The 16,790-nt window shown below is 40.2% G+C and overlaps 1 protein-coding gene across 1 annotated transcript; it reads left to right on the plus strand.

Annotated features, from left to right (window-relative positions):
- Positions 1 to 12,847: 12,847 nt before the first annotated feature.
- Positions 12,848 to 13,606, plus strand: LOC145454260 (neuronal pentraxin-1-like). Its single transcript, XM_080332260.1, has one exon. The coding sequence runs from the start codon at positions 12,848 to 12,850 to the stop codon at positions 13,604 to 13,606; it is 759 nt and encodes a 252-aa protein (XP_080188386.1).
- Positions 13,607 to 16,790: the final 3,184 nt, after the last annotated feature.

Here is a 16,790-nt window from a genome sequence, read left to right on the forward strand (position 1 = left end):
TGTGACCGATTCGAGAGAATACTGAGGCCTTCGTCCTGGCAGGAGATTCTGTCATGCGTTTTGGCGTGAGTTTAGTGACTCGTCTTTGGAGCAGGGTATTTCATGCTTTGTCGTGTGATGAAGGGAAGATTGCTGGCCGGGAAATGTTAACAACTATAATATATTTCAATTGATCGGCGAATTTTCAAGAATTTGACGCGATATATGCTTATTTTGCACGACCAATCTGGTTTTAATATACTCCAATGATCATGTACGTTTATATAGATGTAAATTAAAACATTTGTAGGTCCGACACGATGTCCAACTATCACTTTGAAATTGCCTTATCATTCCGCGTAAATTACGATTACCAGCAGCGCGTATGTACCATTTTCAAATATAGTTTAGCAACGCCCTGGCCTAGCTGTTTCCCGAGGACCAATCTAGTTATGTCAAATGATCATATACTTAGGGATGAAAATAAATTAGGACCTTTTTAGGTCCGACACGATGTCCAACTATCACTTTGAAATTGCCGTATCAATACGCTAAATTGCGATTACAAGCAACGCGTATATGTGGGCAGAGCATGGTATGGTATGGTATGGTATGGAACGAGGATTTTCCATACTCCATACTTGCCTTACTCTCTCCATACCATACTTGCAATTTTCCATACCATACCAACATTGTTCCATACCATACTTGATATATATTCCATACTTTCAAATACTTCAATTTTACATGTAAAGTACCTTTTCTAGCACCTGTATTATTGATATTTTGGGTGTAATTATTGCTTAAACCAGCAATGATGCAAATTCCTGGTAATGGTTTTACGGAGTCTGATTTCGTGAGGTTTTTAAGTCCACATGTATGTCTACAGCAGGGGTGTCAAACATATACGGCCCCCAGGCCGCATCCGGCCCGCGAAGAAATTCTAATTAGTTTGAGATATGCTTGTATTTAATTATCCAGCGCATTTGTAGTAGACCATTAAATAATCCGCCAAGAGAGCCCATGCTGGACTGGACATATTCAGCGTTACGGTTTCACTCTGGTTACCATTATAGCAACAAGTCAGTGAGATTGGCACCCAATTTGGTGAAAACCAAAAGGTGCACTCTCAGTTAGACTTTTATGGAAAAAATTGACCAAAATGCAGTTTTTCACAGAAGCGAAATCGCCAACGTACTGGAACTGTTAAATGAAATTTACTTGGATAATATAATAGTTACACAAAATACTAATTCAATTATCTGTGATCGCACTGCTGTATACCTTGTGAATCAAAAGTGCCTAACCTCCGGTGAAACTGGAATCTCGATTTATTAATAATAATAAATCAGACTCCAACGTCAACATGTACAGTTAACTCTCTTGTATTCCCCACAACACATATGCGGGGCCAACGCCAAAATACGACGACTAAAAAGGGACCATAAATATCCCACCTTTTACCGTCGTTATCGCCACTGTTTTAGTACATCATAACTGTACTCAACCGGCGAATCATCGCATTTTGTCAATTACATTGTTCGCGACTAGTGGTGTTGCTATAATATAACCCTTATGATCAGTGATATGATGTAATATACTGTTATGTATATGCTTGATAACAAAGTATCCAAGTGAAAAAACAAGGGCATGAGGTATCATTTTGAAATCAGTTGACTCGTCCGGCCCACGGGCGATTTGAAGGTTTCAATCCGGCCCGCGACGCAATTTGAGTTTGACACCTCTGGTCTACAGCTTCCGCGAGCAAAATGAGATAGTCAGCAGATTGATATCTCGGACCCGCCATAAGAATATCATCGCATTTCCGATACATTGGCATGACGCACATGAAAGTTTGAAGTAAATATTCTCACAGTAATTTATAATATAGGCACACCCACAAAATATCCCAGCTGCAGGTGATCAATACTGCAGCGATCTGCATGATTATTAGTAAAGTATTTGGTTGAGGTTAGCATGGCGAGAATTTATAATATAACCCTTATGATCAGTGATATGATGTAATATACTGTTATGTATATGCTTGATAACAAAGTATCCAAGTGAAAAAACAAGGGCATGAGGTATCATTTTGAAATCAGTTGACTCGTCCGGCCCACGGGCGATTTGAAGGTTTCAATCCGGCCCGCGACGCAATTTGAGTTTGACACCTCTGGTCTACAGCTTCCGCGAGCAAAATGAGATAGTCAGCAGATTGATATCTCGGACCCGCCATAAGAATATCATCGCATTTCCGATACATTGGCATGACGCACATGAAAGTTTGAAGTAAATATTCTCACAGTAATTTATAATATAGGCACACCCACAAAATATCCCAGCTGCAGGTGATCAATACTGCAGCGATCTGCATGATTATTAGTAAAGTATTTGGTTGAGGTTAGCATGGCGAGAATTTCGAACTATATCTACCCCACTCTCTGATCTATAATCCTAATGCGAGAGCGTTTGAAATATGACCAATAAGATATCTCGGTATGTAAATAGTGTATATGTGGCGGATAATGTTTCTGAAGAAATGTAATTATCGATCACATTGAGCTATTAGTACATTGCAGCATGATTGCTGGTAAGCTGTCGTCACTCAAGGAATGACGCAGTTAGGGTAGCCTATATTACCAATTATTGCGTCACATGACAGACTACGCTCGGAGACGTCGTGTCTAGTAGATATCGGATCAACATTACTGTTGTCATTATTGCATCACAAAATCATGTCATTCCAAGTGCTCCGAAAACCGTTGCATAAGCCTAAGCGGGTATGTATTCCTACACAGCGTTTAATGGTTCACACATAACAAAAGCGATCGTATTCCGTGAACAGCGAACAACGTACGCTTCATAAAGCTGGTACAGATCACGATAAAATGTATAAAATACCAAAGTATGGAAGTATGGAAATGTCGTTCCATACCATAGATTAAAATCTTCCATTCCATACCATACTTGCATTGTTCCATACTCCATACCCAAATATCGAACCATACCATACCGTACTTCCATACCATACCATACCATACTATACCATGCCCTGTATGTAGGCTACCATTTTCAAAATTAATTTAGTGTCACCCAGAACCGATTCCCGATGACTACTCTAGACAATTCTAGGCGCGACACGATGTTAAAATATGAATTTGAAGTGAACCGATCATTAGATCACTTGGATTGTCGGCTGAACATGAGCGGTAATCGCAATCATGATAAATCCTGTGTTCGGACAGCGATTTACCGCTCATGTTTAGCCGACAATCCAAGTCATCTAATGATCGGTTCACTTCAAATTCAAAATGGTACATACGCGCGGCTGTTAATCGCAATTCACGCGTGATGATACGACAATTTCAAAGTGATAGCTGGACAGTGGACATCGTGTCTAACCTAGCAAGATTTTAATTTACTTTTATCTCACTGTAGGCTATAGAATCAGATGAGGTTATTAAAACCAGAGTGGTCATCGGGAAACTGTTATGGGTGACGTTAAATTATAACTTTTAAAATGGTACATACGCGCGGCTGGTAATCGCAATATACGCGTATTGATAGGCCAATTTCAAAGTGATAGTTGGACATCGTGTAAGACCTAGAAGTGTCCTAATTTACTTTTATATCACAGTAGCCTATATGATGATTGGAGTATATTAAAACTAGATTGGTCCTCGTGAAACTGTTCTGGGTGACACTGAATTAACTTTGAAAATAGTACACACGCGTTGCTGCTAATCGCAATTTACGCGTTATGATAAGCCAATTTCAAAGTGATAGTTGGACACGTGTCTAACCTAGCAAGATTTTAAGTTACTTTCATTTCACAGTACGGTATATAATCGAATGAGTAGGCCTATATTAAAACCAGAGTGGTCATCGGGAAACTGTTCTGGGTGACGTTAAATTGAATTTGAAAATGGTACATACGCGCGGCTGGTAATCGCTATATACCCGTATTGATAGGCCAATTTCAAAGTGATAGTTGGACATCGTGTCGGACCAGAGTGTTCAGAGTGTTCGTCGGGAAACGGTCCTGGATGATATTAGCTGAAATTTGAAAAAGGTGTGAACGCGCTAGTCCTCAGCGCAATTCATACTTGATTTTTTCGAGGTGAATGTGGTTTCTATTGACTTCAAGCGATAGACTGCTAATTTTATAAGCTATATCCTAGTAGAGAAACACTCATAATAGTAGCCTACTTCTATTCTAGATTTATCACATTTTGCATTTTTATGTTCATGGTGGATCAATTTTTACTTCCGTTTATATGGAAGTCGTGCTACGATAATAGCAGTTGTCATGTGCGTCATGTGAAAACCCAAGTTGCAAACCACTCGGCAGATCCCGATACTGTTACTACTGAAGCGTGAGAGTAGGTCAGCCGCTTTGCTTCATTTGACTTTATCGTGATAAAGTCGAGACTCATGTGAATAGGCTTAGTTACAGGTATTGGAATGTGCGAAATACTCGCGCCCTTCAAGCTCCGTTTGATGCCTTTCAATTCACTCTCATAATTGTCACGAAAAATGTTTTTACTCTTGCTAATTTTAAATAATCAGATTTAGCGTTATTAGTAGCTAAAACTATTATGTGCAATATAATTAAATAAATTTATCAATAGTTTATTGCTTTACTACTCTTTAACCAAAGTGTCGTTCACTGTGCCCCTTTTCACTATGCAATAAATGCTGCTTTCCCCACAGCATATTATGCTGTAGACCAGGGGTCACCAGCTTTTTTGCAACCGAGGGCTATTTTTGGGTACTGATTGAAGCGACGGGCTACCATTTACTCCCATCGTTTACCCGTGACAGACACAATTTCCGCTTTGATATTCATAGCATTGGGCAGGTATCGCATAGCGGTAAGATTTCTAAGATATTCTTTTAAATCAAAACATCTCATTTCAACCAGCCAGCCACTAAGACTTTTTAGGAAATCACGAATTACTTCGCACCGTGTTTATATAAATCATATAACAGCATTAAGCTCAGATTTTGAAATAAATCTCGTCACACGTTAGACAGGACATCTTGTTATCTGTTTCTAAACCAGTCAGTGGGAGGCCTGGCATTGCATGCTATCAACTAGTGCGCTGTACTCTGATATGTAACTTTCACTGCAACTCTGAGTGATGTTCCAGATGTTCATTAGTCAGGCGTGTTCTGTGTTTGTAATTTGATGAATGTCGTGTCCGCAAAGGCTGATTCACAACGATAAGTTGAACCAAACACGCTTGCAACCTTCATAGCTGCTGCGCAATTGCGCATTAACCACTGTACTTTTCCGTGTCAACAAGGCACCAAAAGTTTGCTGCAACCTTGTGGGCTTTGAGGTGGAGGTGATTTTGCAGTGGTACAATTTCTATCTCTAATTTTTCAGCATCTAGACATGACAGATTTCATTGTACCTGACAGCAGCATCGATTACAGAAACTTAGAAACATGGTACTATAAATTGCGTTGAGTGTAAGTGAGACAAGCTGTGTCAAAAGATGCAATACACATTGGGCATACTGCATCTGCTAGTACGTCACCGCCATTTGCTACCGGATAGTAATGTTGTTTACTACTTCGGCATTGTGCGGGACGTCGAGCTATCATAACGGAACCATCAGTCTTTCAAGAAGACCGTGGATGGCATGCCGTCATATCGCCTGTATGAGCAGTACGCCGTTGGCCTATTATATGTCCTCGGTATCGTGTTATTCTACTACATGTTGGTATGATATTACTTATTGTAATTGGGTGCATTTGATATCATCATTTTGAGTGGTTTATATATATGTATTGTCATATCTAGGTCACATGTTATAGTGTGATTTAAACAACAATAGATAAATCACTGGTGATAATCTGACGAATACTGACAAATGCTGCTATTCGATCTATTTTTAGAACAGGCTCGCGGGCCACTCATCTGGTCCTCGCGGGCTACCTGGCGCCCGCGGGCACCAGGTTGTTGACCCCTGCTGTAGACAATACAGCAGAAACCTGGTACGGCTGTTTACTGCTAAAATGACGTCCGCTGCGATAGCTCGGTACAGCCGAAACGGCTATACCACCCACTATACCCTAGCTATCTCACCACCAGACGCCACAGGGGTTCCTTTCATTTTTGATGTCATAAAATCGCGCCGCAAAAGCATAATTTTATAATATTATGCAACACAGATACCAGAGGAAAACGATCGAAGTTCTATATAGTTGTTGAAAATAAGACAAAATAAGGACGCAAGTCGAAAATGAGGACATTTCTTAGATATAATGACAGTCGAGTTTTCTAAGACCTGGCCCTTCAAAATAAGGACAAATCTTAGAAATAAGGACGCGATGGCAACCCTGCTTATACCCTTTGCGATCCGTACTTTATGAACCCTTAAATTTGAAGAGATTTTTGGAGGTATAAAACATTAATATATAATTCAATAATATAACCTTTAAATGGGGGGGATTTGCGTTCCAGCAACTGGCAAATGTGAGACTGTAATGAACCAATTTACTACTATAACTTATTGCCTTTTGCTAATCCAACCGCTATCATGAAAATTTGATGATTGTTCAGAGAAAAAAGCAAAAAGTGAAATTTACGTCATTTGTCACGTGCGTCGCAGGCTCGTACGGGCTGATGCTCTGTATCCCTGTCGCTATACACCCGCCTTCGAACCAGACTTTTGATTACGTAAAAATTATGGTGCGTAAATATTAATTCACTATACAGCTGGTACGATGCAAAGTTATGATAAAAGCTACAGATAGAGTTTCGTGGTAAGTCAAACAATGTTCTACAATTGCGGTGCAACGATAAAGTCGGGTCGTAAGCATTACAGGCATTTTCATAAATTAATCAAATTTCGGCTTTCGTTAGTGACATTACGGTCAGCGTACAACAGCAATAGATATAATATTTTTATTGAGATCATCTATAACAGTGGTTCCCAACGTGGGCGATTTGGCAGTATAGGGGGGAGAAAATAACTAAGGGGGCGATAGGGGGGCGAAAACGGACGAAGGGGGCGATAGGAGGCGAAAACAACGAAGGGGGCGATGGCGCGTTAAAACGGCTATATTGGAGTCGAGACCGTAACTACCGCACCCCAAACCCTCCAATTGGGGGTGTGGGGGGGGGGGGGGGCGAAATCGAAGGAAGACCGAAATTATTTCGTGAATTAACATGAATGATAGAGTATTTTTCTAGAAATTCATGCGACTTTTTCAAAAAATTTTCGCGCGATTTCATATTTTCATGTATCTTGATGTTGGGGTCCCGTCACCCCAAAAAAATACGCATGTTTTATGGTAATGGGAGACTTCGGCGAAGGCGATTGCCGCACCACGACGCACCAAGACATATGAAGTTATCTGCTACGTAACATGCGACTTCGAGAAGTGTGCCAGAAAGATCATCAACGAGAAGACCTTAGCCGAAAAGGAATGCCTTTGTGCTGACCGAAAATTCGATATATACATATATGTTTAATTGTCCATAGGCGCCTCAATGGCTGGCATCGAATATTCCTGTCCTGGCGACCTTAACCCTACAGGACGAATGCCACCCCGCAAGGAAAAAATTATTTGCCAGTAAAGAAACACCAATATGTAATCATGTGCGTCTTTTAGTTTGGTACGTTTTGACGATTTCCATATTTTCTGACATAGCAGATATAGGAGGTCACGAAATAGCATCATGTAAAGTAGTCAATATAACAACGATTCCGCCCGAATATGTTTAATTATTATTTAGGGGGCCTACATTTTCCAACCTACCACATCGAACATATTGACCGATTCAAACATGAATTATATACATTTGTCGCGCTTCGCGCGTTTAGGCGAAATACGGTGACTCACCAAACAGTATACATGAAATAGGGTATAGCTGATATGTAGCGACAAATAGCCCACTGGCTGAGGGAGGTCTGGGGTTTGATTTATCACCCTATGGGGCCAAAGACCAAAGTTTTTTTGGGGGGGCGGGGGGGGGGGGGGGGGCTGACGAAGTGCTGTTTTTCGGTTCCCAATATTTGGGGGGCGATGATCGGTGCGGAGCTTCAAAAGGGGGCGATGAGTCGAAAAAGGTTGGGAACCACTGATCTATAACGATGAAATCTGGGTTGTTGTAGAACAAAATAACTGAGTTTCCGGCGAACTTGAAACCATTGGTTCACTATCTTCTTTCGAGCAGGACGTCTTTTCGAACCATAAATTTATATGTGGAGAGAGAGAGAGAGAGAGATCAGATTTATTTTCACCTGTACCATCGAGATGCTTTGACGATGGAGATGCGATACGACCTTCTAGTCTGCACCACCGTATTTTTCTCCTCCATGCCATCCATGCATGCTTTGCGCCTAGCTGGATAGCCGCGGATACCAGTTTTCGAGTCTTTGGTCTGACCCGGCCTGGGATTGAGCCCACGACCTACCGAACGAAAAGCTGGACGCATAACCATTACACTATCTCGCTCGGTATGGAACTATTTTTAGTCGCTAGCAGTTATCATCTTTATATGCCACTCTTCGTTTAAAAATTGTTATTAGTAGCTCCGTAGCTAATTTCGTTCCATACGTGATCTATTTTTATACATCCGTCCTGCAGGCTTAATCGGTCAATGCATTTTGTGACAGCATACTTCTCATCCGTAAAATGTAAAAGTTTGCAAACAATAAACATTGTATTGTTGGTATATTATCTACAAAAGAATTGTTCACGATGGTGCATGACCCGAATATGTGGCCCATTAAGCTTCTTATAAAACATTATAAGAAACAGGATGTCTGCTTTTCCAAAGGAAAAAGTGCTTATGATGATAACTTGACAGAATTTATCATCATTAATCTCCACCTGTACTTATCATGCTAATTTTTTTCCTCCAGTTTCCATATATATTGTCACATTTTATCGGAATCGACGAAAGCTGTTTCTGAACTGTTTTTTCTTCGGTTTATTGCCATGATATAAAGGGATTCTTTGGCATTGTCTGTTATAGACAGCCAGATGAATGGAGACTGCTTACTAACAGCTCAACACGAAACCTGAATTGCGTGTTACTTCATAATAGACATAAATTTGCATCGGTTCTAGGACAGTCGATCTCTCTCGACATAGGACATTCTGTGGCCTACACCAAATATCACGCGTTGTATGCTGGAACAGAGCCAGAGATTAGCATTGGTTAATTTCGAGGCTTTTGTTAGTGTTTAGCAAGAATAAACGCCAGTTCTAAATACAAAAAGCTTTACATTTTTTGGGGCTTCTGATTTGTCGTAATATTTTACTACGAACTAGGTTCGGTCGAAGTGATCAGCGTTTCTACTTAAGTAGTACAAGTAACGCCTCACATTTCTACTCAATTACAAGTAGAAGTAGATATTTCTGAGACATGTCGAAACTACTTCAAATGAAAGACGAAATGAAAGGTCTGAGATTTATTAAAAGTCAGTAAATATATAAGTATGTTTGGTCGTGGGTGGGGGTCGCATACTTTCAACAGTTAGTTGGAGGTGTCTACATAAGAAATCGCAACATGTATCACCGCATATAACGCAAAATCACGGTAATGACACCACCCTTGGGTAGAATCTTCGACAAATATACTCAGTTACTGTGATTCAAATGCTATTTTACGCGTTTCTTATGACAATTTAACTCATGATAGTGGTGCAATAATATCCTTGAACTGCTGTCTTCTTTACAAAAAAACAAATTGCAAGGTAATAGGTTCATCAAGAATACTGTTCAGGTAGATTTTGAAGTAGTTTTAAAACATTGCCACTTCAGTAAGTACTCCAAGAAGCCAAAATCTACTTAAGCATACCTCGAAAAAGTAGAAATATTTAACATATATAATATCTCAAAAACGTGACGTGATGGAGCAAAAATAACGTCAGATTCGTATTCAGCGCGATCCCAAATTAGGTATAATTGACCCAAAGAAGTTCTAGCGCAAAAATCGTGTAGAGCAGTGAATATTAATATATTCGATCGAATTCCAAATGCATCCACTACAGCAGCGTTTCTCAACCGGGGGTCCGCGAAGCAATTTCAGGGGGTCCGCGAGACCTTTAAAGTTTTAGAATGGTTGATAAGCTAATTTTGATCTTATTTTTCAATTTGATAAAGCATGCGGCAGTTTCGGACCACAGCTGCTAAAACCTCATGACTTTTATTATCATAATTATTAATAGTCTGACATGGAATATCGTAGTGCGGAAATTCATTTTCATTGCCAAATTTCCAATAACCTACTGATACAAATATATTGTTGTTTAGAGACGTTTTGTTGGGGTTTATGGAAAAATATAAAATGGAGATAATAAGGTCAATCAGGATGACTTCGTAATGTTTGCGAAACCTTGTCGATTTGAAGTTGTCAGTCTCAACAAGTTAGTGAATAGTCGTTTGAAATAATTATATCTGAAGGGATGAAGGGATTGAAACCTCGCCACGAAATCCATTTTATCTTGTGGTATACATAACCACTATTTAAGCAGCTTCTAGGAGGTACAGAACTTCAATATACAATTGAATAGTATGTTTATATTGAAATGAATCCAAATATTTTCGGCTGACACTTGTCATAAATGGGACAATGATATACCTGCTCTCAAAGCTCGGCTATTAGATTTCACGCATTCGTATTGCGGATGCTCTATAGACAAGGCTGATTTATTGATGAACAGGGAGTGTTTACTTGCTATCAAAGCATTACGCTTCAACCCTGAAATTCATATCAACTGTCAGAGTATATTGGTATGCGGTCTTGTCTTGTTAATGTTCAATTGTTCATGATCGAAAATGTTTGCTCGCAAATGTATGTAGAGTAAACCCGAACAGAACAAGTCGTTTCATGACAGTCTTTCTCAGGCTGGAAAACTTGGATTCATTCTTTGCCGCATAAAATTTGTCTATACTTTCAGATTAGGATTTCACTTTGACGGCAGAAACTCTCTGCGGGCCGATCAAAATGCCGTCACGGACCGACTCCGGCCCGCGTTCCGTATGTTGCCCGTGCCTGCGCTAGATGCTTGGCGTGATGTGATCATAAAATATATGTTTCTTCATTTTCGTGCCATAGATGTTGCAATCACACTAAAATTATCCCTGGAAGCGTTATGCGTATTGCATTAGTCTCCATGCGGAAATTGTTTCCGGCACTCCTCGTTCATATCAAAACGAAGACGCTGAGTTTAAAGACCAGACCACGTACTTCAAGAAATACAGCAGCTTAATTAGCTTTGATATAATAAAAGTCTACCAATTTCTACATAAATAGTATGATGTTATTTTCAAGAAAAATCATTATTTTGCTGTTTATCACAAGCCTATACAGTTCATATTTGCAAAAGACAGATGAAGGTTGCACCATAATAGAGCTAACATTGAACTAAAACTTTAGGGGGTCCGCGAGGGTCCGTGACGATCAAAAGGGGTCCCCGAAGCCAAAAAGGTGGCGAACCACTGCACTGCAGAGACGCGTTAACAGCGCCCTAAGAAGCGCGGTTTGTCTTCAGTCTTGTTGCCTTCGGCAGCTCAAATACTACTAAAGAAAGCGAGTCGCTACACTTGGATTTCATATTAGGTTTATTCCATGTCAACAAAGTAATAATTATTTACGATTTTCATTCGCACCACGTTTGTAATCCTATAGCGTGCTCTGTCGTGGGCGCGCGTTCTTCTTGGTCCGCGGCTCGGTAGGTAACGTTGACACGTTAGCAGAAGTCTTTTATTAAAACAACTTAAAAACAACGGCAATGTTCTTCTGACGGTAACTAAAGATCGACTAACATAAAAGAGTGCAACACAACAAGACTTAGCAGTAACATAATCAGTGATCAGCGAGGGTAATTGTTGGGTAATCATGGAGCGGTACGCTACAATCCACACTGCAAATTGTTTCTTCCGCACAATTAAGTGCTCACCATCCCACAGGTTGAAAAGCGTTATTGAAGTATACTATATGGAAACAGTAACTGTATACTTGTTGCGACAAACTTTGTTACATTGGCTTTATTTGGAATCTGTATTACGCATACAACGCACCAAGGTTGGGTAATCATGTAGCGGTACGCTACAATCCACATTGCAAATTTTTTCATCCGCACAATTAAGTGCTCACCATCCCACAGGTTGAAAAGCGTTATTGAAGTATACTATATGGAAACAGTGACTGTATTTGTTGCGAAAACTTTGTTACATTGGCTTTATTTGGAATCTGTATTACGCATACAACGTTATCCGTTATCACGCTCCGTTATCACGGTTCATAAATAAACAGGCTTCCAAGTTCACTTTATACAACCAATGCTGGTTTCAGCCACGCTTTACACACAAAAGTATAGCTAATTAGCTCAATTTAAAGCAGGTTTTCTACGGCCGATCAGAATTGCCCACGGGCCGTAAAATGCCCAGGATTGTGCTTGACGTAAATTGAGGTGAAAACAGCCGGTGATGAAGTCTAACTCAATCATATTAAGTTTCCGTACTACTTATAGAAACAGAGTGGGATCAAGTAGGTGGATTTGTGTATTTGTGCTAACCTATATTCGCATGACTCAAATTGCGTGGATTTGTTTCGACGTCTGTTGATTTATGATGGCCTGACGAATACCTTCTTGTGTTTACGAACAAAATATGTGTTTTTGGCCTCGATTATTGGAATTTCGGCGCATTATTGATGATTTTGTGATTTAGTGATTGCGTTTAGGCTACACCACAATACCTTATGCCTGCAGGCCTGGCAGCTACGAATTGACGTTTTCGCACGTCCCGCGGCTGACATAAATTCATGTGATGATTTAGTATTCTTGTCAGTATACGTATATACGAAGAGTTGCTTCGAAAAGGAATCCGTGGTATGATGGAGAAAATCGCGCTTTTCGTCTTGTTTACATCATCCTTCCTCGTCGTCGACAGTGATTGTCAGGCAGATTTCAAGAAATGCTCACTGAAATGCGCCGAGGCCCATGTGTCAAGTAAAACCATGAAAGAGTCATCGTGCCCACAAACTGCATACGTGTTTCCACGAAAGTCGGCTACTGACTTCATCCGCGTGAAATATCCAATGGCGCCGATCGACGACTTTTCGGTTTGTACCTGGATAAAGATATACGGAAGTGGGATATTTACTGGCACCCTACTGAGTTACGCAACAGTGGAGGATTCCAACGAACTAGTGATTATCTATCAAGGCAATCATGATGAGCAGGTCATAGCAAAATCTGAGTTTGGCAACAGGAAACACAAGTTGAAAAGAGGCGTCCAGAATCACCTTTGTTACACGTTTCAAAGATCTGCAGGCACTGTGAATATTTATCATGACGGCACCTTTCAAGCGAAAATGAATTATAAAAAGAAAAACAAAATACCCGCCGGAGGTACCTTCCTAATCGGACAAGAACAGGATAGTCCCGCAGGATCGTTCGTTGTTGATCAGGCCATACACGGGGAAATAAGAAACTACATGGCTTGGAACAGGGTGTTGACGGCTGCTGAAATAACGAAGATGTATCAATCGAAGTGTTACTGCGCTCCCGGTCACATTTTGTCGCTACTGCCTGAATATATCCAATTGAGTGGAGCCGTCAACGGAATCAATGTTGCTGATGAATGTAACTGATTTCTGATACCATATTCGAAGCATCGTTAGAGCGTTGCGACATTATTTTACATCTTGATTATCAAAATCAATCACAATTTGCTCCCCCCCCAAACAAAAAAAAATTAATTACGCTAAATAGAATGTTCCATAAGGTATAGCTGATTTGAGATTTGTTTAGAATATCAGGTAAAAGAGTGGCCCGTGAACTTTTTAGATGTCGACCCAAATCTTAGTTTTAGCGACATCTCGCAACCCTATCCTCGTGCACAAAAAAAATGCATTTTATTATTAGTATGCTAAGTTGCTACGGGCATGTTTGAAATAGAGAACGCGCAGACAACAGTTGCACGCAACGTAGCTGTATGCATTTGTATTTCATTTTTACTACCGTCTACTCAGATTGCAAGACTGAGACTATTCAGCGCCGAGCATATCAATGTCGAAGGTTTTTGGAAACCCGCGACGGTCATTTTTGAACAAGGTTTCATCGCCGCAAATTCTTTCGGCACCGCACTTTGCCAAGCCGTATGTTGGCCATAATTTCACTGCCCCATGTGTCTCAGCGCAGAAAGAGCAGGTCCCCTAGTGGAGAGTTGTATTGGAACATTGTATATCATTATCAACAACCATATCAGAAAATATGACGTCACCGGCATGAAATATTGAATCATCGGGGCGGAGAGAGCGCTTAAGCTCAATGTACTATTTTAGATGGCACACTAACTTCTTCTGTTGGCACAGAATTGGTTGGCGAATTTTGATGAAAGTCGATGCTATGATAGTGAACCGATATAATAATTTATTTTAATTATTTACTTTCAATCTAATGAAATAGTTGCACTGATTCCGAAAAACCAGATATAGGCCTAATAATGTCAGGTAACCAGAATCCCCGCAATAGCAATAGGGAATGTGAAAATTGGCTTTGTTACATACAATAACAGCGCAGTGAAATAAGACAAGGCGAGGCGGAAATTAATCATGCAGTGAAACAATGGCTACCGGCTGCTGAAATCGCGAACCGCAGTTGCGGCGATTAACGTATGTTTCAGAGCAAATGGCATCCTCTATTGATGTAGCTGTTTAGTATTCTCCGCTCCTACCTTCTGCAGTGGATACCTATTGCGCGTGAAAAGTGCTAATGTGATGAGAAAAAAGTCTTCGAATGTATCAACTAAAATTTTAGGCCTTTTATATTTGTAAATGGGACTCTGAAAGAGTCAGTTCTACACCTCACTGATACAGAACATTCCGTTAATCCATTCAATATTTAAACCAGGCCTCAACCATAGCCATAATATTCATATACAGAACTGGATTTCAGGTAAATTTCGGTGTCTATTCCTTTCTCAAAAAGCGAACAATCATTCCCAAAGCCTTCAAGGTCAGTAATCGAAATTGGTGTTGTCAGGACGTGCAGTGCGGTTCATGTTTGGTGAGGCACTGATCCTTTCAGATTCAGATTTACAAATATATTAACTGAGAAGGGTATCTTATTCAATTGATGACTACTTTTTGTAGCATTAGCACTTTACACAGGCTACGTAAAATATACTTAATGTCCACTATTGTAGGTATGTATCAAAAATATATAACAGTCGCCCAATTTTCTCTGGACCACAGGTTGGCCAAACATGAACTCAGTGGTGGCCAAAGTAGTCAAGAAAGCTACGGGACTAGAAGTAGAATTAGCGATGCAAAATTATACTCAAGTACAAATAGAAGCAGTGTCATAATTGAAAATGACCTTTTAATATAATACTCAACTATGTATGTAGGCCTATGCGGTGGTAAAATGAGTCATGAATGCGCACTACGCTGTCATGGACTGTCACAAGTTGAAGACTGACATATGCGGACGGTGCAGACGGCGCCTTCGCATTTCATCGTATAAGAACTTGAAAAAAGTTCGTTTTGGCACACAATCGAACCTTTTAGGCCCATTTTAGGCCCGCAGTGGCGGCAATAACAGAATATACTGGATACTGCCCACTGGATATTACCGTTTTGTTTGTTTGGTAGTGCTACAATAATTGTGATTGGATTGATTGGGCTGCGTTGGAAGTGCTTACCAACCGCATTTATGAAACAGGGTGGTTCGAGCATACTGCATTACTCGTTTCATTGTTGTTTTTGATGTCAGTCAGTCAAAAACTTGTCTATATCGACCCATCGATTGGCATTTATAATTGCCCATCAGTGGCCGTGTAAATGCTTATGCGATTGGACGGAAGTACCCACATACTGCTTTAGTAGTTTTCTGTTTGTTTTAGCTTTTGTCACATCTTCCGCCAACTTATTGGTGGAGATTCACAATTGCGTGCACGGCTGTGAAGTCGGAGTCGGGGTCGTAGAGTCGGAGTCGTCGGATTTTGCTGTATCCACACCATTGTAGTACAGTATCGTTAGATCGGGTTGCTCGGAGAATTATGGGTACATCTCATTACAGGGTTGGGTTCGAGTCACTACATTCAAGTCACGAGTCATCTCGAGTCATTTTGACTCAAGTCAAGTCAATCGATTTTAGAAGGTGATTCGAATCAAGTCAAGTCATTCGATTTTCGGTGGTGATACAAGTCAAGTCGTAGCAAGTCGAGTCACGATTCAAGTCAAATTGAATTTTCGAAGCATGAGTGATGATTAGGGAACGTTTTTGTTGCACTAAAATCGCGAGAAAGTTGCATTTAATTTTAACAAAAGTTGCAGTAAAAAGTTGCATTCCCCTCCGCCTACAACAAGTCGAATAACACAAAACCATCAAGGTCTGCAAGCGTGACTCCCGGCATTACATAAAAACGCACTCTTGAAGACTTTAACAAAATCAATAGCTCGAAAATGTGACCCAGTGAAAATGTAATTTTGGCGGTCTCGCCTGGGTGTTCGTGAAATTTCAAATTTAAATGACATAATTATTAAAGCGACTTATTTATATACTGTTCGGTTAAGGTCGTGCTTGGCAGGGCTAGTTGAACTTCTTGCTTACACGCCATTGTGTCATAGATAACAGTGAGAATCAGCTAACCCATCATATAGCTCTTTGTTATGCAAATCAAAGAGAATAGAACCATACTAGAAATAGTTTATATCGTGTTTTTAAATCACTCCACATTTTTACGCAATAAAAAGGACGTTATGTATTTTTCAAACAAATGTTGCACTTGGACGATCCTTTCGTTTGAGCATGCCAAGATCCAGACTGCGG

Source organism: Botryllus schlosseri, chromosome 13 (genome assembly GCF_051294905.1).
Source record: "Botryllus schlosseri isolate E-star chromosome 13, Bs_hap1, whole genome shotgun sequence".
In the NCBI taxonomy this organism is placed as follows: domain Eukaryota; kingdom Metazoa; phylum Chordata; class Ascidiacea; order Stolidobranchia; family Styelidae; genus Botryllus; species Botryllus schlosseri.

Bases quoted from the DNA above. Each gene is read 5' to 3' on its own strand.
- LOC145454260 (XM_080332260.1), top strand. From the start codon at position 12,848: ATGGAGAAAATCGCGCTTTTCGTCTTGTTTACATCATCCTTCCTCGTC.